This window comes from Hippoglossus stenolepis, chromosome 4 (assembly GCF_022539355.2).
Source record: "Hippoglossus stenolepis isolate QCI-W04-F060 chromosome 4, HSTE1.2, whole genome shotgun sequence".
In the NCBI taxonomy this organism is placed as follows: domain Eukaryota; kingdom Metazoa; phylum Chordata; class Actinopteri; order Pleuronectiformes; family Pleuronectidae; genus Hippoglossus; species Hippoglossus stenolepis.
The window spans coordinates 7624591-7648789 of NC_061486.1; the positions used below are offsets into that span (position 1 = coordinate 7624591).

Consider the following 24199-nt stretch of genomic DNA (forward strand, 5'->3'; position numbering starts at 1 on the left):
CAATCTCTTCAATGCAAATTCCAACCAAAACACCAATATGTCTATTCATTTTCTCACAGGAACCATCTCAGAGCCCAATGTGTCTGTTTTGGTTTTTGGTGAAGAAGCCAAAGGAATTTGACTCAGGATTACACAAAATGTATTTAGAATGATAATTAATCTGCATATGTGTATTTAAGTGTAATAGTGTTGACTTGGATGTGAAGTGAAGTCTCTTACCAACTAGTTTCTTGTCAGCAGGTTGCTCAAGCTGCCTGAAAACACTGTATTTGTCTCCAGTATCTAGAATAGAACCCCAAAAAAGAGAATGTGAATCACTATGACCAAAAACCAACACATTTATCAGACAGGAATTTATGATGTTTTCTATGGTACATTTTTCTCTAGGTATTGTCCAAAAAACAAAAACTCTGAGTTTATAAGTAGATACAAATATCCCCATAGAACTGAATGCGCTCATGACAAAAAGTTGCAGTAGGGAACCTTCAGGGATCAATGCTGTTTTAGAAGTTATAAAATATTGTATTGGGTGGATAGGAAAGGATACTATTTCACAATCTACAAAACACTGTTTGAACTGTTCCTCAGTCAAGTCTTGGTGAAATGTGTGGAAACCCATCTGGGTGAGGAGACACCTGAGGCGATGGTTTCACTCTATTTGCTCTCTATCTACCTATAACGCAGCAGGAGGGCTGTCATTCTCAGCCCTGCTGTGCTGGTTTAAACATTGAAGAACATATTTGTCCCTTCATAACCTCCTTCATCTTCTCTTCTAAAGGTTTTCCTGGCTGGAGAGCAGACAATAAAGCCTATATATATATATATGAGGTGTACGTGGAAGATACCTGGGGCATGGGGTGTAGGCTCTGCAGGCTGATCTACAGACAGCTGCTTGAAGACAGCATACTTATCAGAGGATGTCACAGAAGCAGAGGAGGAACCAGACACTGGAGTCAGCATGGCAGGTGCACTGCAGGGACACAAAAGTCAGCTATAGTGAGACATCAGGAAAGAGTGAAGTTCGACAGTAAAGTTAAATCCCCATAAGCTTGGCTGAGCTGACTGAACCTTTGCCCTGGGATCCCAAAGTTTAGAGAGTCACAGTTTTTTGTTAAAAGCTTTTTCATCATTTCGACTAACCATGATAGTGACAATGATGCTGTTGCATCCATGTTTAAACAAGAAAATACTTCATGAAAATATACTCATTCACACTCACATTCACGTAGAGAGATGAAAAGGTTGATTTTTATCAATATCTACACTAAATAAAAAGCTACGAGTTATGTGGAGGACTTGGCTGAGAGCAGTTGCCGAACCGTCATCAAAGCTAAGCCAAGATATAGTCTGGCATATAACTCTCAGTAAAAACACAAATTATTGTTTTCACACTTTGATTTTTGTATGGATTAACATTTGTGTGTTATGCTACTACTGTGAGATACAAAAAGCTAATTTGAGAATGCATATAAATATGAAAGTTTATTGCAAATGTGGCTGATTTGATAACATACAAGAAGCAAGCAATAACGTAAATCATTAAGCTCACTTTCCAGTGAATGTTTGTTTCCTCAGATCTCTTCACAGCAGGACAGCTGACAGTAAGTTATGCTTGCCACTTCAAACTATCAACCTAACAAGAGCCTTTCAGTCTCACATTTAATTAGACAACGATCTCAGACTGAGGGAAATTCTTGTTAGAGTCAGGAGTGTATGTTTTCATGGAGGAGAATTATAAAACGCCTACAGCACATGGACGTGGGATACTTCAGCTCTGCTTTCCCTTTGTCTTTCAGTTGATAATTGCCTTTCAGCTCCCTCTCCATGAAAGGACAGTGTCTCCATATGGGTGGAAAGTAATATAAAGAAATGAGCTTATCTACTGTCCACTGAAATGAATTCATTAGGAGATAACCCAAACTCATTGTTATTCTGAGGAGGTTATAAGGAGATATCCAGACAATGTGTCTGACTGTAAGGCTTCTAAGACAGACTATGCAAGACACAAGTATTATGCAGAATAACTCAGCTATAAATAAACCAACCGAGGCTGAATATTAGACCCTCATCACTGCAAAATAGTTTCTTCAGAAAAGTAAAGTAGCTAGAGTGCAAAGGAAGTCGGAAATGATGAGCGACAATGAAGATATTTATTTTTTGTACTGTAAACTCAGCATTTGGTGGATGTCACCAACTACAACACTGGTTTAGGAACACTCAGTGTCTCCATAGCGCTCACACACTGTACCTGTTTTGTAGCTGAGGTGCTGTGGTGGTGGGGAAACTTCCTCCTGACTCCCCCTGGAACTCAGTGAAGGCCTGGTCTTTTGCTCCTGCCTTTGGAGCCTCCTGGAAGTCCTGGAAATCATCGTCATCTGTTTTGCTCGCCTGCATCAACAACAGTTATTAAGATGTGAGTTAATGAGTAACTACAGTAATCTCTGCAAAAAAACGGTGGCCAGGGAAAGGCTGGATCACAAGCATGTGATACCTGTGCAGGAGGAAAGCTGGCGATGAAGTTAGTGTTTGTGGGCGGTTGAGATGGTGCTGCCGATGTCATGGCCATGATCGGTGGTGTTGGTGAGGGCATGGCCATAGAGACCGGGGTCTGTGTTAACATGGGCTGCTGGTGCTGGGGCATAACAGGGGCCATGGCCATAGTCAGGGATGGCAGATTGGGAACTGGTGGAGAGGGGAACTGACTGAGGATTTCCACATTCATTGCAGGGAGGCCACTCTGAAACAAAGGAAACAGGTTTCAGGGATACAACTAGTAAAATGTTATGCTTTTAATTATTACAATGAATAGAATGAAGTCAATGATGAACTGATCAACTACTAACCAGTATTGTCTGTGATGCCAAAGCCTAATATATCTTATTACACTGTGCCACAGACCTCACATCAATGAGTCCCATTACAAACTAACTATGGTTTAGTTTGACTGAGTCCTATAGATTGTTCTGTTGCTGTCAATAATCACTGGAGCACCAAATGTGTATCAGTCCACTAGTACCCGACAAATACCTTCCAGAATATACAGTTTTCATCTGTTTCGGGAAGATAGATACAAATATAGCCATATGTTTTAGGTGGTTTTAAAGCAGAATTAAGAAACACGAGTTTGGGGCTGAAAATCACAGAGAGAGTGGGAAGGAGAGCAAGTATTGAGACAAGCAGATTGTTGGTTGTTTTTTTTTTAACAAAATAAAAAATAATAGATTACCACCTCAAGTACTTGCTTATCTTTTAATGTTTACCAATTCCATTTATAATGGTGCTAAAATGAAAATGTCACTTGTCAAATTAAAATGGGGTTATCAGTTAATGAGAGATATCACGGCTTGGTGGCTACTTTTTAATCATTGAACTATTATAAATTATTCAACACAGTCAAGTTCCTTGTTGTGCTTGTGTTTTAAGGCTCTTGAAGATTTACATCAACAAGGTGTCTTATTATTCCTTGCATGGAAGCGGTGGCATGCAGTGTTTTGTGAGCTGCCTGCAGATTTGCATCCTCCCAGGGGTGGTGGTGGTGGTGACAGGCCGAGGATGATAAGAAGCCTCCTGCCAAACTCGGCTGATGTGGACTCAGTCATATAGTTGGTTTAAAATGCTTCACAGGCCCTGGGCTGATTTACCGCACCGCTTCTTTCTCCCTCTTTCTAGCTAAGCCTGTCTAATTTCAGTGTGGAGTTTGTGGCACAGCTCTGTGGAAGCCACGGGGGCTGATAAGCAAAGTAATTTTAAGTGGATAATTTATCTCGACTACACTGTTTACCTGCGCCACACCAATTAGTGAAAGTACAGTGTAGAGCTCCTCCTTGGTCAGCATGCCAGGTGTTGTGCGGTTGGCAGTGGCCCAGATTTGCCCCAGTGCTTCCCTGGGAAGACCTGATGACATTAGTATTGGGTAGAGCTTCGCTGTGTCTATCCCTGCCGGGGTCATGGTGAACTCAAGGATCTTTTTGAACATTTCTAAGGGCAGAAAATCAGAAGAAAATATTCATGAATGCTAGTATTCAGTATAGTTTCATTAGTGACATTTCTTTGCAGAATATTTGGTAAGATACAGTGGACATTTTCATGTGTAAACATTGACCTGGGACGAGGCTGTCATTGTACACCCAGGCTGGCAGCATGGGCTGAATGTGCTCTTGTTGTTGGTACACGCCAACACCTGCTGTCAGAGGCAGACACACACACAAACAGTTAGTTGCTCTACCTAAAGCCTTGTCCAGGCTTACAATTTGCCAAGCATCTTGGCAGCTAAGCCCCTGCTTTGTATCGTACTCAACAAAATCCTACACCTGATTTCTGGAAGGCAGGGTGCAGATGTAACGCTCCCCTGCACATCCTGCCACGTGAGACATCTATAAATCACTCTGTGAGCTATTTCCAGATTTAAGGAGAGGTGAGAAAGGAGACTGCCTTGTAAGGAAAAATAACTAAAAATCTAATTCAACTGTTGAACTTTGACCTAAATAACCTTTTTTTCACACTACAAATAGCTTAAAAAACATTATGAAAAAAGCTATTGCTTGTTTTGAGTCCCTAACACTCACTAACACTTATTCTGTTTACTCAGGCGGCCACTGTGCACATAATACTCCCATCAGTCCTGGGCAGTTAAATTAATCTAATTACAAATCTCCATGGTCTTCATGATGAGCCTCTATATTTCCCTTGATGAAAGGGAGGACACAGACAAACACATTTCAGCACAGAGGAGTAGCATGCACTGCATCAGCCTTATGTTTGGGCCCCAGTGGCACCTGCCAATCCATGCGTATCCCTGTTAAACCAAAGCAGTCAGCATGCACCAGAGGTTGTTCTCGGAGAGGGTGGTACATGGCGAGAGAACAGACGGCAGCTTATTGAGGCAGCAGGTTTTACCCCCGGACCTCGACAGACACGGTCCATTTCCAAAGTGTGCGCAGAGAGCAGCAACATAAGAAGGCCCCTTTAATAAGATTGGGCCGGAAGTAACAGAGGAATAAAGCAGGCAGAAATGAGAGCAGAGACTTATGAGAAGATGTGAAGACACCAGGGAGGGTACCTCAAATACACAGCAACTCTGTTATAATCTCAAAAGGTGAAGAAAATATCAGGGTGATTTCATTTGACAGCACTTAGCCTGCGAGAGTAAGATGCCCGGTCAAGAATCTGTCAAAAACCAATTATTACCCACAGAGATAGAAACAGATTAAGTTTGTGCAGAATTATTTTGTTAAACAGTGAGATTATTTCCCTGCGAAAGAAAAAAAGGAAAACTGCCCTGATTGTGTGTTAATGCTGCAGCAAATTAATGGAGAGAAGAAGCAGCTACAAAGTCTAATAAACAGGCACTTCTCTCACCACTTTCACTACTGGTTTGGGAGGACGGATCGACAGCTGATGGGGACACGCTGGGTGCTGAGACTGGGGCCTCAGGTGCCTTTGCAGTGACGAAGACAGAACTCAAGTCCTTGGAGGCCACAGCCCAGTTCCTTGCTTTATTGCTGGATTGAAACTGGGTGGAAACTTTATATCTAGGACCCACATCAGCCAAACTCTGCCTGGATTTAAAGCTAACCTGGGCCATCTTATCAGCAGTAAGATCACATGAGGAGAATAGCTTCTCTTCCAGGGATGGGCCTAGAAGGGTAAATGAGGAACAAGCTTCTTTATAACACAGACTAGCTGAGAATTTTCCAAGATTTTGTATTGACTTCTTAACAAAGCATCTGCTGTTAAATGTAAAAAAAAGAAAAGAAAATTACAATCTGTACTTTTTAATGTGAGAAAAGTTGAGGTAAAATCTGAACTTGTAATGGCCCATAGCGACTCCAATTCATTGAAAAATTATTGAAGCATCTAATGATACTTATTAAAGGTTTCCTGATGATTTTTAGGCAGTTTGTGGACACACCGGTATATTCAGATGATAGAATATGCGGACAGGACTACATCACCACCTCTAACATGTTTTTATATATTTGATATATTCTGTAGAAAGCAATACCTTTTTGCCACATTTGCTAATAATTAAGGCCATCTTCAGATCTTATTTAGTGTTACTTGATAAGAAAAGCAACATCTTGCACTCCTGAAGAAATCTGCAGCTGGCTTAGTTGATATCGCCATTTTATATTTGTTTTAATGTCACACATTATTTTATGCACCATACATTCCTGTCTGCAAATTATATATTAATCATGTAGATTTTTTATAGACTCCCTCAGGTCTCTATTTTGCGGGGACAAGCAATCCTGACACCATCTAATCTTCTTATTCCAGATGTTAAACAACTAGGTCAGAAATGTCTCAGAGGATTGGGGACGACACTGGACTTGTCTCTGGACAGGAGGTGATCTCACTGTCCTGTCATTCATAGTGTAGAGACTGTGAGCTGTCACAGAGCAGCTGCTCATCCCAGAGATGAGACGACACACGAGAGTGACAATCTTCTCTCAAAGCACAAATCATACACTGATTGATACATTGTAGTATCAAGTACATTGTGTTTCTTATTTTTTCTGCCTCCTTGTTTCCCTGGTTTGTAGTGTCTGATATCGTTTAAAGTTTAGATCATGAGGCCGTCTGCTGTGCTGGTGGCATGCTCTCACACGCAATGCAGGCCAAGACCAACCCAAAATCCAGAGGTAAAAATGAAAATATTCAGCATCAGCAATAAAGGATCACTGCTCATACAAAAAAAAATCCTCCAAACTAATTCAAAGTGTAAATTATGGGGATGGTAGGGGAGGTGTCAATGAAGCAAAAGAAGAGTTACCTTGACATGTTGATTGGGAACTGGTGTTGACAGCACAGTGTTGGGAGGCAGTGGGAACGGACACAGAGGCAGGGAGGGATTGTGAGGAGGGTAAGGAAGGATTGATTTGGTCTTGAGAGGAGATGTGGACGCTGGAGGAAGGGAGAGTGTTTACGGGACCCTGAACAAAGTCACTAAACTCATCGTCCTCAGAGAAACCTGTCTTGGGGGCAGGGGACGCAGGCTGGACGTGGGCCTGAGAGGAAAGGCCAAGGGTGGATGAAGAGGAAGAGGAGGGCGGAGAGAAGGAGGCTGGGGTATCTAAAGGCCCCTGAAAGTCACTAAACTCATCATTGTCCTCAGACAAAGGTGGAGGGAGTGAGTGAGTGGAGACAGACGGGTGTGATGGCGATGAGTCTGCAAAAATGAAGAAATAATGATGATGGCACAACACATGACACACACTACAATGGATATTGAATTAAGGGCTGCACATTGCAAGAGTGAACCACAATTTTATGCAAGAACAGACAATCAGTGTGACTGATACTTATAATCAGCATTTCATCAACAGAATTACTTTAGAGCAGAGGTTCTAAAAACTGGGGGACAGGACTCTGGACTGGATCAAAAGATCAAGAAAATGTCTGCTTCATTTTAAAGGCTCGGTGAATCAAAAGGTTAGGAACCCTACGGCCCGCCTCTGCAAAATGATTACCGTCGCTGCTTCAGGATCAGGGCAGACGCACAGTGCTGTATTACCCTGCTGTATAACCTCACTCCCCACTGACCTGCGCTCACTTTACACGTTAACAATAAACACCAACACTAATCAGAAGTTATTAGGACCTGAACAGTACTGAAGTTTAGTTAGTGTTTGTTTGATTTGCTCGAGAGTTTATGAGACATGCATTTAAACTTTTTAAACTAAAAATTAACGTTTTTGTTTGTGTGAAGAGGGGCAGAGACGGGTAGACACGTGCACACACACTCCTGCAGACAGGAGAGAAGTTCTTCCCTCGGACTACGACGCAACCCAGTGTTTTATCTCATTGTTGCAGAAGATGCGACACCCTGTTTATTGAGGAAGAGTCCGCCCCCGCTGCTAAAAATAAAAATCCTAGGGGAAACCCAGGCAACCTCTGCTCTTAAGCATTAATCCTTTCTTTGTTACTGAAAGATGTATGCCAACAATTTTCAGAACTGCAAAGAAATAAGTTAAGTGAAGGAAATATAAAAATATAAAAATATAAGACACAAGAAAAAGTTAAAAAAGTTAACACAAAATTAAAGAAATCACTCAAAAGTGACAGTATCAATACAGACTGAAATAATGTGATGAAACAAAAATGTGACAAAGACTCGGTGTTGCATATTGTATACTAGAGAAATTCCCAAACATCGCTCGTCTGGCTGCCAGCTGGGCGACGATCATGCTGACCTGTCTCTAACCCAGTTATTCTCAGACCAAGGTATTAGCGCTACAGACAGCAGATCTGCTGATGGGGAGCCACAACATGAAAAATCCCAAGGATTACGACTAAAAGCGTTTGATTGAAGGTACCTGGCTTCTTTGTCTGTGATGATGGAGTGGGGTGCATTTTCGCATCCCTGCTGAAGCCGTCCAGGTTTCCTTTGATTGCCTCCAAGGCATCATCCCGACTCTTCTCCCCTGTCTGAGCACAACACAGCAGAGAATCAACATCCCAGAGGTTTTGAAAGGTGAGAAGTGGATATGCGAGAAAAACAGTAAGATAATCATGATGTGCAGAGAAACTCACCTTGGGTTTGACACTGCTGAGCAGCCTCAGCTTCTGTTTCTGCTCCTCAAACTGTCTTCTTTTCCTGTCTTCCTCCAGCATCTTCTGCTGATGCTCCAGACGCTTTCTAAACAGCAAGAAGAGTTCATACATCATTTGTGGAGACAAACGTGAAATATTCTGAAGGAGGTTAAGAGAAAGTCAAAACATAATTGATTTCAATACATTGAGTAGAATAAAGTCAATATTCATCTGTCTTTGTCAGAATTAATGCACAATCACTCATGCCATTGAGCTTTACATATAAACATTTATAGAATTGTAGAAGTATTTATTTGCATTTTTGCCTGAAGGGAGAGATGAGACTGACAATGCTAAACTGCAAATACATAGTAAGGGTCCTAAACCAGGGCTCCAGAGGGCGACCATTTATAAACCATATTAGGTAGTACTCCTCTAGTCTACATATTGAATTGTCAAGATACTGAACCCCCAAATTGCCTCTGACGGCTGTCCTGGCAGTGTATGAATGAAGTGTGATAGAGAAAGTGCTGTGTCTAGAAGCATTGTATGAATGTGTGTGAATGGGAGAATGTGACTTGTATTGCCGTCCCAAGAGCCAGGCTAAGATCAAAAAGTCTCATCTCTGAGCATTCAACCGTATGATATTAGTGTAAAGAAGTCTTACTGGTGCTCCTCAGCCATTTGTTTCTGCATGTCAGCAGTGTACTGGGGTCCAGCAGGTCTCATACTCATAAACTGTGGCTGACCTATAAACTGCATACCGGGATTCTGCATCCCAATCGCCATCCCGCCCTGGGAGAACAAAAACACAAACAGAGATATAAAAGAGCAGTTCAAAAATCCAGCATTCATATTGTCAAACTGCTTTTACTTGATTTAGAAGACAAGAAGGGAAGGGAAGGCATTAAAGAACTGTGTTAATGGTGATAATGATGAATAATTATGTTTAAAACAGTTTGTGACTGGATTCTTTTGGACACAAGCAGGGTCAATGCCTCTACTTGAATTAAGTCAATAAATCAATACAGTATTTATGCATTTATTACTGGAAGCCCACATTAACAAGTTTGTAAAAATGCAGCAAATGCAGAAATGCCAGGAACTAAAATGGACTATATCTTCCTCAAAATAATGAAAGGACAAACACAGAATGCAGAAGTTAAATGAAACTCTAAAACCTAATACAGACACATAAGCTCACCTGCATAGGCATTGGTCCTTGGGTCATCTGCCCCCCAAAGTTCATTCCCATCATTCCCTGCATGTTAGGCTGCATGACTGGGAAGCCCTGCTGTTGCTGTTGCTGCTGTTGCTGCTGCTGTTGCTGCATGGGCACCATGCCTGCAGAAACACACACAGACACTGGATTACTATTTGAAGTACGACAGTTTGCCTAGTTTAAAATACACTGAGGAAAAGTTAATACAAAAATGGAACGTAGAGTCTGGACAGCTGGAAAAAGTATGTAACAGCTTGGACTAAAACAAGGTTCAAAAATTGTGGGAAAGTGTTTATTTTCACAGATGCTACGTAAGCTGACGGTTAGAGCTGAACAGCCAACTCCTACTGGAGCCTCCAGATGATTCACTAAGTTAGGGCACAACCGCGATGAATAAATGAGCCGTTTAGGAGGCTGCAGATATTCTAATTCGTCTGACTAAAATGACATTGCTAACGGGAGCATGTAATGATGCCCGAGAGATGCTCGTCCCAGTGGTGCGTTACTGCAAAGTCAACAGCCTAAATATAACACACATGCACAGCTTAATGACGAAATCAGTCTTTCAGTATCTGCAGCGGTCCTTTTAACAATAAAATGGTTTTACAACATATGAACATCAAGGCATTTCTATTTAAAAAATCATGCCTCTAAATTTTTTGTTTTTAATTACCCTCAAAATTAGATGATCCTATCCCAGACATTGAAGTTAATTTCCCATTTATTTGTTTTTTTACTGGTGATGTTAACTTCTGAGTGACTCACCTTGTTGTGGCCCCAAGCCCCCTCCAACAGGATACATAAAACTATAGGAGGAAAAAAAGAAAACATATGTTATGAGATTCATAGACATAAACAGAGTAATGCCCTCTGAAGCCATTATGAGGCCATTACTGCATCAGTAAATGTTTTTTCACAGTTGCAAGTGAAACAGTGGTAAATGATTAGTTTAGGAAGGAGAGTATTCAAAATGACTGAGATGACGACTGATGTTTCGTAACCAATAAATGTTTAATGTTTGTAATTGTGCTATAAAAAGGTAAAACACTTAAGTGAATGAGATGTGAAACCTTTCGACGAAAGCAAATTTGTCAGAGCTCAAAACTGTGCAACTGTGTTTCCATGAAATTGGCCTTTAAATGGATTTGGTGCAATTGTTTATTAGAGTGTAAATACAACCCTGTTCTGTAGCCATTTGGGATCTGGATTCATTCGAAATGACTCAACTGAACAGAAAATAAAAGCCGTGTTTGCTCTTCTTAATTGTGAAACTACATCATCATACACATGGCTGCTTGATAATGAGTTGCTGTTCAGTTTGTGACATTTTCTTCATCATTTACTGCTTCATTAACTCGGACCGCATCTGAATGAATCTTATCAAGCTGTTTCTGTCATTTAATCTCCAAACATCACATTATTAAAAACCAATTTGACTACAAGAACTAAATCTAACAGGGGGAAAAAAGGAAAACATATGCAGTATAATTTTATTGTCAGCAAAACCCGGCAGATACAGAACGAGCCAGTAGACAGAACAGTAGCTTTGCATTATTTAGCAGATTCTGAATTTTCTGACACTGATCCATTCACTATTTTACAATAAAGCCAAAAAGCACCAAAATTGGTGCAGTTTAGTTTCCCCAGGCGACTTGGACTCTGCCACCGGGTCTGTGCTGAGAAATGGGCCTTTAGTCAGAAGTAGTCTCAACAAGTCGGCCAAGTCTCTCCCTCGCCGGTGCCAACCCACACAGGCCTTCAGCTATTTGTCAAAGAACTTGGTTCTGCAGGCGGGGACTGATGATGTAGAAACAAACACAGCAATAAGCCAGCTGGGCCTTTGGTGCCTGTGACTGCAAGCAGAATTGTATCCTCACTAATCCAATAGGTGAGTGACATTGTAATAAACAGGGAACTAACTGGGAGACAGTATAAGGCAATTATCAACTCTCCATGACAAACACAGCATAGCTTCGACTTGTTCATGGAACTTTAACTTTTGGGATTTTTACAAAGAGAGTTTTTATTTAATACTGAAACAACACATAAAAAGAAAGTGAGGTTACGCTTCACAAAGTACTGGTGTTGTACGCCTGGGTTCTTGGATTTAGTGATAATGCTCGACTCGAAGGATTTCTCACATCTGCTCCCTGTAAGATTTGCAGCTTAAAAAAAAGCTTTTACAGGAGCACTGTGGCATTTCTGCCCGCAGTCCTTCTGGAAATATCAGGTCATGGCTGAGCAGATTAACATAGAGGGGATAAGCAGTGATAGCATCTGTGGCCGGCAGACAGGCCCGTGCATTGTAAAAAGACCTGTAATCAACCAACCAGCCACCATGGCACTGTTGAAAGCTGCGAGACAGAAGGCAGGGTGAGGAGTTTCAGGCGCTGTCATCATCACAAAGGACGGCTAGACCAAAATTACTGTTTATTCTGAAACTGCTCTTTTAGTGGATTATACTGTAGACAAGTACTAGGCGTTCACTGAACCCATTTTATGTCGGTAAGATGAAACGATTCCTTTTTTAGATTAAATTATTGCTCTGCTTGATTATTAACAGTTTTTACAACATCTATTTACCATTTTACTTTTGGGCTAATAACTAACTAAATAAATATAAGTATAAGCCTTAACACGATACAATATCTAATTTGTATTTGAGCTGTAACCAACATTTGCCTGTAATAATTTCAAAAGGTGACATATTCAGATCTCTTGTTTTGTCAAAAACCCACTGATAGATAGTTTAATATCATATATGAAAACAAAAGTATTGAATTCCCACATTTGAGAAGCTGGAACCAGAAAATCTTTGCTTTAACATTATTAAATTGTTAAAATAGATCATGATTATTTTTCTGTTGATTGATCAAATCTTGTGAGCTGTAATTTGGACACCGTTGATCATATGAAGCCAGGGACCCAGTCAAGTTGAGTGAGTAAGTTGTGGTTTTTCCTCAGTCCACTACAGGAGCTGGACCATAAAACCTCTGTCTTGTTACTAATCACTAATTGGAGAAAGACTAATAAAGTCATCAGTGAACAATGTGACCTGACAGAATGTCAACTTTAGCTGTCATAACTTTCAATAAAAGGATTAATCATGTTCCCAATTATTGACACTTTGACATTTGACATTGACAATATTATATTTCCAGCAATAAATCCAAGTTGGAAATGTCAGCAGTTAAAAACCCTGCCCACAGTAAGACACTCTTGACTAATGGGATAATACAATTGGACATCATGTGACATTCAGGAGGTCAGCTGTCTGATGAATGGTGTAATCATATGGCCTGTCGGAGACACGGAAATCTGCATGGAGCCATCATCGCCTCATCATATTGATGTCATGCATCTCTGTCACACTCTCCAGGGGGAAGCCACAGCCACTGCAACTTTGACAACTTGTCTTCTTTATATGTTTTCATAACACTGATGTATCTAATACAGAGGTTGCTTCAGCTGTCAGGCAAGTTTTTAAAAGCTGCACCACTGCTCCACCTCCTGGATTTACAGCAAAACTATCAATACCATTGTGTCTTTCCATTACAATTCATTATATCTTGTAGATTATAACAAATATTAAACTGGATTTGAATGTGCTACAGATAACATATAGAGTTGGGATACATTATGGTCTGTAATGGAGCTGTTCTATCACAGTTCAAGCCTTATAAGCAGCAGTGAAGATGTAGTTTGGCTTGGAGTGGCAAATATGGATATAATACTTTATCTTATTCCATCAGTATACCATTATTTGTAAAGGTTGGCATATTCCTGGTGAAATTGTATATATTGTTGAGTTTTAATCTCAATAGATATTAATTAGTAATTGGAATCACTGTAGCAAACAGACATTAAATATATAAATCACCATCAGTACTCATTGTAAGTTATTATTACGGTTTATATATTTTTAATTTGAAGAAAGACTGTCGTTTGGATTTTTGATCAAATAAAACATTTCATTTGAACACATCACCCTGGGCTGTGGTTTAATAATAACAGGCATTTGTCATTGTTTGCTGATATTTGCTCGTTCAAGGATCGTGTGTTATTTACAATTTTGAGAGGTTTTGGAAAGTTGTTTGAACTAAATAAGATAATTGATAATTTCACGTTAGATTCAAGGATGTTGTGATTTTGTGTTGTGTGTTTTTAAACATTTTCTGACACTTTAAAGACCAAACAAGTGACTGAGAACACAACAAGGTGATTGGCAAATAATGGAAATCATCCACACTAGTAGTAATATATTGAATTGCCTCATATCGTATTACCACTGATCCTGTCTGTCTGATTAACTAGGTCAACTTTACCCTTCCAACTTATTTCAGCCAAACTTTCAGAGAGAAGACACCTGATAGTCTACAAACAGGCATCACGCAAACTTCACTTGAGTCACTAACAACCAGACATCAGCAGAATGATAAACACACACGACAGAGAATCCCAATCATCTCCAGCTCCTCTCATTACATCTCCTGCTTCTTCCTACAGCCCCAGCATCATTCACCCAGGCTGGGTGGGGGGGGGCTTTGGTTTCACCTGTCAGTTCAGTATCAGCTGGCTGGTCAGGGCGCTTGTAATCCAGAGCACATGTATTATTCAAGCTGCTCCGGTTCAGCTCATGAAAACAACATGAGAATAGCCTTCCTCTGGAGAACCACTTCTTTATTATGACACCTAAAGTTTTCACCCACTGGCTGGAGGCTCAAACTGGGACAGGGCTGGTTAGTGTCATTTAGTAAAGAGATGTGAAGATGTGAAGTTACAGGAGAGAAGATGAACTTATATAAGAGTTACTTATATCTTCATGTCCCATCTGTTTCAACTTGTGAGACATTTAAACGTCCTGCCTGCACGACACCAAACACATACGTGGGTATTAACAATAGCTGCCGTCCACAGGCCCCTTCTGGTAAAGAGTTGTGCATGTTATTTACAATAAATATCACTGAATATAGCAAACGCCAGATGTGTGAATCACTGCGGACACAGTGTGGTGATATAAGAAGTGTGTGGTTATCGCTGCTCCCCTGTGTGTGGGACCGGGAGAGGCAGCTAGCTAACCGCTGCTAGCTAACCGCTGCTAGCTGTGACACCTGACAACCAGCCATCTCATCCCAACACATCCAGCCAGGGGAGGGGAAACAGCCACCGGCGGCCGCCTCTGGGCTTCCTCCGCCCGCCGAGTGGGACGCTAGTCGGCCGTGGGACGTGGCTCCCGCGCGGACACATTGTATTTATCGACAGAAAGTTGATTTTAAAGGGGTTGAAATACCTGCCGCCTCCTCCGGATCCTGGCCGCAGCGCCATCTTGATACCAGTGGTCGCTGGTAGCAGGGTGACGTCAGCAGTGACGAGGGTGCTCCTGGGAGTTTGAGGCCTGGGTTTGGTCTGTCAGGCGCACAGCCCTCATAAAGGGATCAGGTGCTGGACTACAAATGTAGTAGTACAGTAGAAACTGTGTGGAATACACGTGTATTAATGAAGTATAAAGTGATATGTAGTGGTATGATTGGAGTGGTAGTAGTATTACCAAAATACAATGTAGAACAGCAGTGTAGCATATTATCAATGTCAATAGCTTTCACATACAATAACATGTTGTATGAGTACAAACTAAAATACATTGAATGATTAAAAATACAACAATATTAGCAAGTAGTTTATGTAGTAAAACTAGTCGATGATACATTATGATAAGAAAATAAAATGATAAGAGTTAGAGCCCAACTAATACTGTTGTATGTAAGCACCACTTACAATAATAGATACAAAAAATGTAACATCATTTGACAGTAGCAATGACAAATGTCAAATGATGCTTCATTTTTCAATCTATTATTGTACGACTGATATAGTGCTTAAATACAACAGTTATGTCTCCCTGTCAAATGTCACGTTTGTGATGTTGCGGTGCTTAAAAATAAAATGCAATGTTAAATGGAGTGTGTGCTTACAACAACAACAACAACAACAACAACAACAACAACAACAACAGCAATGCCTCCCGAGGCCGCCGGAGCGGGTTAGGCTTAACCCGAACCCTTGTCTGCAGCCAAGTACTCATGTTCTTTTCTGACATCTTGTGGTCAAACACTGTTACTGTTTTTACTTTACTTTAATCATTTTATACATCTATCACTCGTCTAGTCAGAGAAAAGAAGGGGGTGCAAATCTCAGCAGTTATTTAAATACACAACGGCCAAATAATGTATTCACAATCCAACTGTATTCCTAGAGATCTATAAACCAAATACTTTGACTCGACTGTATAAATGTCAGGTCAGTAATGCAGAAACAGCTGTGCACACGTTACATGGCAGCAGTTCTGCAGGTGGATTCACAAATTCTGCTCTTCAACACTAAATAACGACATTTAAATCAAAGTTTGATGGGAAAACATGTGTTTTAGCTCAGGCTTTATTTGAGGGAGTTGGGCAGTTTGGGAGTTTTCCACATTTTGACAAACTCAAATATTGACAGATCAGACCAATCGCAAGGAAATGCATCTTCTCCTGAGTCTAATTAGTCATTGATGAATACAAATGAACAACGGGCATCAGATCATGTATCATTAATAATAGACGCATAAAAAATAGATTATAGTTTTTAAGATAAGTTATATTAGTTCAGTTTTTAAATTATAACTTGACCCCAAGGGACTATTTTGAGGCATTGAATGTATGTTTTTTTGCTGTGGCACTACACTACTACAAATAAAAGTAATATTCTTTCATTGTTGTTTTTTGATATTTGTTTGCATTTCTGTGGAGCTGTGGACAGGACAAAACAACAGGCCTAATTTGCAGGCCTCCCCTAAATCTAAAAATTCAAAGTTTTGACCAAATCTCATAAGACTCCTTCCCTGAAACATGTTTCATTTTGTACAGGAGCCAGTTGCTTTTTCTAACTTGAGAGAAGTAAAGGTAAGTTTAAACTTTGTTTTATAATTATAGCTGCTGAACATCGGAGTGAGATGAAACTATTACTATTACATAGCTGTCTTGCCACAGGGCAATACATTCTCAATGCATTTACATCCTTTACCAGCAGATGTCAATGTTTAGCTTGTTTCCCACTTTGCTCAATGCTAAGACACTGCACAGGTTTCTAGTTTTGACCAAAACAAACTGTCTGCAGAGTCTGCAGTCAATGTGAACATGTTGTTTATGTCTTGTTGGAGTATTTGAGACACATCTAGCTGTTATCATAATGATGGAAAGTAAACAGTGGTACTTTATCACACAAAACCATCTTAAAAGTAGTTTTAAAGTGACAAAAAGCTTCTCCATTCTATATTATGATATATTATATCATGTATCTAAATTGTTTGAATACATTAGTAAAGATATATGCCCTTTATTTTGTCATTTTAATTATTTGACTGCACTGTTATACCAATTTTATATTTTATAGGCACTTTCCTGTGATTTTTTATTATTTAGAATTCATCATTACATTATTATCTCTGATCTGCATCATTTGCTCTATGCTGTGTAAGATGGTATTTCAAATGTTTGCTGTATCGGACAGCATCTGCATTTATAAGCCGATGACTTGTCCAACATTTTTACTGGTCGCTGAGGCCTTTGTGTGTGCGGACAAAGTAATTCACTTGGCAGTTTCATTGTTACACCAATGACAAGGTGGAGCAACAAGAAACAGCCTCTCTGGCTTTGTCTTAGCGGGTGTTGTTGTCAAAGATTTACAGCTTAATGAGAGTGGTGCGAGGCATCAGATGACAAGCCCCACTGCTATCCATCACCTGGTCTGCCCTCACCCTCTCCTATACCTCCGCTCTATTCAGCAGCAATTATTCAGAGTCCATATACATGACAGAGAGACTAATGAAACCATTTAGGCTTCAGAGTGACCCACAGCTGAGAGAAACATTTCAATTTTAACAGATGAGGATAAAAAGCATTGTGCACTGCAATTAAGGACATTGAAGTCATTAAATTTGTATGATTTCTACCATTGTTTTCAGACTCAATATATCTTAATTTGTACTTCTTAACTTTCAGGCCCAAAGTATATCATTTAGAGAATAGAGAACATTGTTGTGTATAGACAGGACCACATCTATCTCTTCTGACACCAAGTTCATGTGTATCAGTAATTTGAGGATAAAAGACCCAAGGAAACGTTTGACCTCTACACTTGCATGTGAACTATACAAAGGATTATTCTTTTATTTTGTAAATTCTAGACTCTCATTTAGAGTTTTGTATCTTTTACAGGTTTGGGCCAAAAGATGATAAATTCAATCCACAGATTTTGTGTTTCTCGACCAGAATATCTCTAGTAGTGTCCTTAAACGTTATTTGCAGAAAACATAAATAAACAGTTGAATAGGTGAGAATATTTAGACTAGTTATTGTTTGTTTTATTTTGATGAATCGGAAAAGGTTGATAGCCACTTCTAACTTATAAAGACTCCTGATTAAATCATGAAATACACATGTACATGCACATCCATGTAAAAGTAAGTTAACAACACTACGAATATACAGAAACTTGGTATCAAGATGTTGGTTGGAACTGAGGTGACGTCCAATGTCTCTCCAGCAGAATTTCAATCCTGAAAGTAAGAGGAAGTCTTTGAAAGAGCATTGACATCCTTAGATTCTGTACTTTCCAGAAAAATAAAGTTGGCGCATGAAGTCTCACCATTTAACTGTTGAACCAATAAATGCACTCAAGGATTTCACAAAATCTCAGGCATTGTAAAATCCTGGCTGCAGCTCTGCAACATATGAAGGTTAACTACTGAGGGGTAGAGTGGCAGCTTCTGGGCACCCAAGACTCCCACAGGCATAAATATGTGTGAAATTTGCACCACTACAATATCAACTGTGACCAATATGCCTCATTTTGGTCTTGTGAGGTACCTTTATTATTTTTTGTTTATTTTAAGTTCATCTATCTATCTTCTGTAAGGCTACAGCCAACATTTATTTTCATTATTAATGTTTATTAATTTCTTAAATATTCAAAAAAATGTGAGAAAACATTAAAATTGTTTCATTTTCTGACAAGCAGTCAAAACCCAAACGTGTCAAGTTTACAATCATGGAAAACAGTAAAATCTAAATATTCTCATCTAAACTGTCTAAGGACAGATACAAAGTGAACTGATATTCGTGCCTAATGTTTTTTTTTCTCCCACAACAATAAAATCATAATTATCTCAATAGAAGTTTAATTCCTTCTCCCTCTACATCACCAAACTATCGAGGCCTAATTCAGTAAAGAATCAGGGTGAGAAACTTTCCCTCTTCATCACGTTGATGCAAAAACAGCCCATAAGTGACATAAATCAAGTGACATAAATTATCACCTGTGAGGTTTGACTGTTTGACTCATTACGAGTGTTTGGATCATTTTCTGCTGCTCTTTATTGTTTCTATTGAGACTCATTAAAATGACAATTTCGGCCTCGTCAGTCTCCAGCCCCCTCCCCTTCTCTCAGTCTGTTCACAGTCCTCTGAGGGCAGAGCGTGGGCTCCCTCCCTGCTGTGAGAGGTGGGTTTAGCTGGAGGCCGGCACAGTCAGTCAGTCAGTCAGGTCCCCTCGACGGCTGGAGCTGGTCTGGATGTGGGCAGCCCCCCAGAGGAGGTCCGCCAAAAAAGGTGAACATTAACCCAGGTCCCATTCTGGGCATCCCACCAGTCCTCATAAATCACTAACCCGTCCAGCATCGAGCCTGTGACAGCATCAGCATGACAACATCAATCTGTCAGGATCCCTTTAAACCCGGAGCTCTTACAGTTTTTCAGGCTCAGATGCAAATACAGTGAATTTGGACTCATTCTGGTGAAAGCAGACTTTCACTTTTGTCCTGCAGGGACTCATCTTAAACACCTCACGTGGCTCTAATATTTTGTGTATTGCTTCTTTATACTTTAAATCCACAAATAAGCCTAATTTATCAGGTGCTTTATATCTTTATAAAAAATAATTACTTCTAAACATTTGACAAGATACATTTTCGTTGTCTTTACTTTAAGACAAAATTACACACACAGTATGCAACTTAAACACCAGTGAAAACCAAATATCTTAAGTTGCATATTATTATGATTGTTATTGTCATTAATATTTGTCATTTGCATCTGGTAGATGTGCATTTTGCTCGTTTTGTAAACCCATGCACATTGGGGTTTCTGGCATAGTTGCATAATACAGTAATTCTTTATTAATTCATTCATTCTTTTTCTTAATGACAGGAATAACTGTTTCATATCTTTATTTTCATTTCTTCCATAATTATAAACATATTCAAACATTATTTAATTAGACTTTGTTGAACTCTTGTAAACTTGTAAACTTTAAATGTCTGTAAATTACTTTGAAACCACCTTGAGTTTTAATGGCACATTAATTGTAAATAAATGTGACTTTTTGTTGCCTAATATTAGAAATCATGAGGAAAAACTCTATATGTAATATATGGAGGGAATTTAATCTGATACAGTAAACAGATTTATGCAGACTTAAGGATCCATTTCTTTAGATGCTAATAAATGCTAATGAGTAGAACCAAACTTTGTTTTTTATATAACTCAGGATCAAAAGCTACCTATCTTTTTCATGCGTTCGGCCGAGCTGTCACTGTAGGTGGTAGCTGAGTCGATGTACGGTGAAGGGTCCCGATTGTTACTGCGGAGGCCTGACTGATCTCCATCCCTGTGCAGGAGCACAACAGAGGCCTCCTTGATCAGGGCTTTTGATGGAAGACTCCTGTCAGAGCAGCTCCATGCATGTGTATGTATTTCTCCATCGAGAGGTCGGCGTAAACTCTGGTCGCAGTGACCATTTAGCCCCGGTAGAGAGTGGCCTCCTGACCTTTGACCCCTGCTGGGTAGTCTTATCCATTAACCCCTTGGGCCTCAGCTGGAGTTGATGTAGTGTCCTTTCTTCTGGATCTGCTAAACACACGGCCACATTCACCCTGCAGCTTCCATTTTTTTGTCTCTTTGTCCCGCTCCGCTATTTTCCCCGCGTGTCGGCTCGCTTCTCGCGTTGACCTCTCAAGTCCTCGGCCAAACCGAATCTATCGGTCGACTTCCATCCCAGCAGCAGACGAAGCTACGCTCTCTAACGGAGCATCTTCTGATCTCTAGTTCTCTCGTGTAGTTTATACTCTTCATCATTCGTACGATCTTCACACAACATTTCATCACTATGTTCCTCATATAAAGGTGCCATATCGTCATGGCTGTGGGCAGGATTTTAGAAATATTGAGTCTCAAGCCCTGTCCCGAGGACATAATCTGAATTATTTATGAACTTTGTTAACTTGAAAGTAGTTTTTCTCTGATGGTTCTTTGAAGGTGGTACTGAATTGTTTGTGTGATGTAACAGCTCCGTTATACAACCACTGGATCAGAGGTGTGAACTTCAAGCTGGAAAAATACACGAATGTTATTTTACAAAACCAGGGACTATTAATAAACGATGTGAGTGGGTTACTTGGCTTTGAGTTACTGACTTTATCAACATTCTGCCTTATTCATGCTTAAATACACTATGATGTAAGGTATTTTGTACGTGTTTCTATTACACATAAATTAGCAGAGTGTCCTTTCTTCATGCTAACACACTATATTGCTGTAATCTGGATTTCTATATATGTTATGGCAAACCTGCTGAAACATATCAAGACAAAGACTAAATGGTCATTTATCAAAATGAAAACATTTCCCCATTTCCAGGCTATCTGATAAAAAGCACTTAGCAGCTTTATAGCTTTAACTTAGTGTTGTGGTTACATTACATTACATGTGTAATATATGTAAACACCAGATTAAAACATACATGTAACTGTCGGACATAAAAGTTGAATGTGCTTGTGTGTAATCAAAATATTAGACAGTTAAAGTTGATCAAATAAAACGTTGGTTGTTATATAAATTTTGTTGAAATCAGAAGTCAGAATAAGATAAGATAAGTGAACGAGGACCATTTAAAACTGTTTCATCTCACAAGTACAACAATGAAGGACTTAAAAGGATAAAGCCACCTTACAACAACAGGTTTTATAGTTTTTTCACTAATTGGTCAGCAAATATAAAGTGTTTGCAGTGAGAAATTTCTTTTTAACTTTCTATTATTCAAGAACCTGCAATTTAATTTAGTTTTTGGTCGAACCCCAATTCACATCTTAACTAAATGAGATGTTTGGAGAGTTCAGTGTTGTAATTCCAATCTCTAACAGATGCAAATGGCTCCGCTGGTATTTCAGTTTCTTTGAGAGAAAGGATAAAAAGAGACTTGTCAGATCTTTAGAGGCTTCCTGCGTCTGAAAATCAAAGGCCTCATTGAAAACCAAATAGAGCAACATCAGTGGATTACAAGGGTTTCCCCAGCAGGGCGCCGCGATGGAGGCTGCAGGTCAACGCTGGGATAGAAACGTGGAGTCAAGTCACCACACTGGGAGCTCACAGTGCGTTTGAATCAAGACTGAGGCCTAAATGCAAGTAGCTCTAAAGAAAAAAATAAAAGATGTATAACTTAAATAAAATGAAGGTGGAAATGACAAAAAACTTTTAAAGAAAAGCAGTTTCAGGACATTACCAAGTTATACAAATCCAAATCCTGTTTTGTTAAAAAGTGTCTCACTGTACATCTGTGGATGTTTTTTATCACGATAAAAACTATGATTTTATGTGTTTTAAATGTTTTAAATATGTTTTAAACCACAGTTCACAGGCCACAACAACTCCCTTTAACCAGTAAGACAACTAGCAATGGGTATGCTCATTATATTTCATATTTCTTGAGTAGAACATATACAGGTTGTTGTGTAACTGTAATCATTAGATGGATGGATAAACGTTATTGTCTGTCCCAAGTGACAGAAATTCTCCTTTTGTCAGGGCTCAACACGTAATTCACATCTGACAACACACACATTTGAACTTATTTCCGACCTGGCAGTTTTTTTTAGTCGTCATCAATATTAACAAGGGAACATGTGGTTGCTTGTGACCAGGTCTTTGGAGCTTTACTGTCTTTAAGCTTGTTGTTTTGCTTTTTTCCCACCGTGTTGGTTCATGCTCACCACTTTCAATCAGCATCATTTTCAGCGACAAAGCTCTGAAAGCTTCGTGCACAACAAACAGCAGCAGACACAGTGAATGTAGTGAATTATCTCCACTGTCTCCAAATGAATATCGTTGCTCCACAACCGCTGGATGTGGAAATAAGCAGCAAGTTCGACTTAAATCGTAATAACATGCCGGTGATGGGTTCAGAGTTTGTTTCCTTTGCCCCCAAGTGGCAAAAAGAAGTTCAATTATTGTTAATAAAGCTAATTGTAGAGGGTTTGTCAAGTTGAAGTACAATAGGCCACACAAATGTAATAATAAATAAGTCATATCTTACTTTATGTTTAACTTCATATACAAATAATAAAGAAAGAACTCTGATGTCTTTTAAATGTGACCACTCAAATACCTTCAACATACGCTGTCCTTTGTTTTTATTTAATACTCTACTTTTGTAAAATACGTTTTATTAAATCTTAATTGATAATAAAATTGTTGAATTTAATTGATTGACATTTTGTAGTTTTGAAGAAAGCTTTTTAATCTGTATAGCCACAATTTGAATAATCACAGATGTTATAAAATATTATTGTAATATAAAACTGTATATTAAGCTAAATGAAACTGGACGTTGTACTTAAATCACGTTCTGACGTCACTTGTTTCTTCTCATTAGAGACAACTGTATATTTTTTGTACCAGATAAAGGCTGATACATTTATTATGCTATAAAATACACGTTATTAGCTGGTCAGGTTCACTGAACTGGCTGCCTGAGACGTCATGTGCACTTTAGATCGGTGAACTTCAACAAAGCTGTTTTCTTATCATTCTGCGACACAACATCTTTGTAGCAGCAATAAACAAACTGTAAACACTGAACAGCTTTTTACACACAGGAGCCTCACCACTGTTCTTTTCTCACAGTGGTGGAAAGTAACACACGAAGCCTACAAATTTCAAATACTTCAGATGCTTCTATTTTAGTGTACTTTTACTTCACTTGTACTACATTTCAAAAGGGAATATTGAACATTTTAAAAATATGATATGAACAATATATAAAATATAATTAAATATCTTTAGAAAATATGATATATTAGATATGATAGATTTGTATGAATATTATTCAACACATTATTCAGCGGAGAGTCACTACAACAAGACTTGTGTACATCAGCAATGTATATACATTTTATGAATTATTAATATTGTATATATCAAATGAGATTAAAAATAATTATCACAGCAGTATAAAAACTGGACAGTTTTAAAAACTGGACAATTTTTAAACTGCGTCATTATTACTTATAGTTTCATTAAATTTTGTCTTCCAGACATGGCTACAGCACTTAAACTTTAAATGGAGTATCTT

At 39.2% G+C, this 24199-nt stretch overlaps 1 protein-coding gene across 6 annotated transcripts in view; it reads right to left on the reverse strand.

The window, feature by feature from the left end:
• synrg (synergin, gamma) overlaps positions 1-15142 on the reverse strand; it is a 33247-nt gene extending 18105 nt beyond the window's left edge. For 4 of the 6 annotated variants that reach the window (XM_035153874.2, XM_035153870.2, XM_035153872.2 and 1 more), the window contains exons 1-14: positions 15048-15142; positions 10523-10563; positions 9740-9879; positions 9203-9330; positions 8536-8641; positions 8319-8430; positions 6776-7171; positions 5359-5637; positions 4103-4183; positions 3782-3978; positions 2492-2737; positions 2249-2388; positions 846-970; positions 220-282 (exon numbers count right to left, since the gene is read on the reverse strand). In XM_035153874.2, coding sequence (XP_035009765.1) covers positions 220-282; positions 846-970; positions 2249-2388; positions 2492-2737; positions 3782-3978; positions 4103-4183; positions 5359-5637; positions 6776-7171; positions 8319-8430; positions 8536-8641; positions 9203-9330; positions 9740-9879; positions 10523-10563; positions 15048-15082 — 2089 coding nt within the window. In that variant the 5' untranslated portion in view covers positions 15083-15142. The remainder of the gene's footprint in view (positions 1-219; positions 283-845; positions 971-2248; positions 2389-2491; positions 2738-3781; positions 3979-4102; positions 4184-5358; positions 5638-6775; positions 7172-8318; positions 8431-8535; positions 8642-9202; positions 9331-9739; positions 9880-10522; positions 10564-15047) is intronic. The other 2 variants (XM_035153873.2, XM_035153875.2) reach the window with 2 other exon arrangements.
• Between the last annotated feature and the right edge of the window lie 9057 nt (positions 15143-24199).